The sequence below is a fragment of the Chenopodium quinoa genome, unplaced genomic scaffold (genome assembly GCF_001683475.1).
Source record: "Chenopodium quinoa cultivar QQ74 unplaced genomic scaffold, ASM168347v1, whole genome shotgun sequence".
NCBI classification, from domain to species: Eukaryota; Viridiplantae; Streptophyta; class Magnoliopsida; order Caryophyllales; family Amaranthaceae; genus Chenopodium; species Chenopodium quinoa.
In genome coordinates this window covers 3,032,510-3,034,066 of record NW_018742309.1, presented here as the reverse complement: position 1 = coordinate 3,034,066, position 1,557 = coordinate 3,032,510, and the positions used below count along the sequence as shown (strand labels likewise).

Here is a 1,557-nt window from a genome sequence, read left to right as displayed (position 1 = left end):
GCTTCATCTTCCACACTAAATCCCCTTCCAAAAAGAATTTATGTTTTACCTTTTTGTTATAAGATTTTGCTACTTGTCTTTTCCGAGCTTCGATTTTAGCTAGCGCTTGGAGTCTCTCTCCTTCAACGTCCATCAATTCAATGGACATACATTGCTTATAGTCTTCCTGGTTAATACTCATTTGTTTAACTATCCTGGTAGACTTAGAGCCTAGCTTTGCTGGTACAACAGGCTCATGCCCATACACTAGTTGGTAAGGGGTAGTTCCTATTGCATCTCTTTTTGACGTTCTAAATGCCTAAGTAGAATAGTACAAGAGAATGTGCCAATCTTTAGGATTTTCATCCACCATCTTAGCGATTCCTTTAGAGATTACTTTGTTAGTGGCTTCAGCTTGTCCCTTAGCCTGGGCAAAATAAGGGGTTGAATGAATCTTTTGAATCTCGAATTCCTTGAGATAGGAAATGAACTCATGTCGTATAAACGTGGTTGCTTGATCCACGGTTATAGATTCCGGAATCCCATATCTTATAAAGATTTTCTCTTCCAAGATCGAACACCTTGCATTTAAACTCTTGAAGGCTTGGACCTCAATCCACTTTGGAAAGTAATCTGTGGCTATCAAAATATACTCATGGTGAGCAGAGGAAGGAGGTTTATTAGGCCTAATTGCATCCATCGCCTAGCCTCTAAAAGGCTAAGGTTTGATAATAGGGTGCAATTCTATTGTTGGTGCCCTACTTATTGGTCTAAAGCGTTGACATTGTTTAAAACCTTTTGCATGTTGCAAACAATCCTGTCTAACTGAAGGCTAATAAAAACCCATGTGATGGATAACCACCTCATCTTAGTCCTTGCTTGGTGTGACCCACAAATTCCATGATGGACTTCTGCTAAAATGGTTAACACTTTCTTTGTGCTAACGCACCTTAGTGAAATGTCTTGAGGATATCTCCTATACAGCTTACTCCCCATAAGAAAGTATTTAGTAGCTACTAGCCTAACTTTTTCTTGCACTTTTCCTTTTGAAGGGTCTTTCAAATACTCCTCAATCTCCTCCCTCCAGTCTACATCCTGATAAAGGATACCGTACTTGTGCAATTCTGCCTTCACTTTTTCATCTAAAGGTTTCAATTTGTATGTGTTTATATGAATCACTGATTTATCGAAACCTTTAAAATTGGGCAGCGATGCTTATTGTGCCAAAAAGTCAGCCTCTCTATTTTCTTCTCTTGGGATATGATAGACTTGGATGAATTCAAAAGCATCTATAAGCTCCTGAACGATAGACAAAAAGGTCATCGCCAAGGGCGAGATTCCTTTATATTCTTTGTTTACTTGGGCTATCACCCATTGTGAATCACCTAACACCTTAACCTTTGTAACTCCCATATCTTTCAGAGTCCTCAAACCAATCACTAAGGCTTCAAACTATGCTCTATTATTTGTGCATTGAGTTGAGAAAGTGATCGTCATCTTATTCCTTACACCAGAAGGTGAATAGATCACAATTCCAACTCCAACTTACTCTCTCCTACTAGATCCATTAAAGAACAT

The 1,557-nt window shown here is 38.8% G+C and overlaps 1 protein-coding gene across 1 annotated transcript; it reads right to left on the bottom strand.

Moving 5' to 3' along the window:
- Positions 1-298: 298 nt before the first annotated feature.
- LOC110687792 lies at positions 299-679 on the bottom strand. The gene has a single exon (XM_021864433.1). It carries the CDS (start codon positions 677-679, stop codon positions 299-301), a length of 381 nt encoding a protein of 126 aa, XP_021720125.1.
- Positions 680-1,557: the final 878 nt, after the last annotated feature.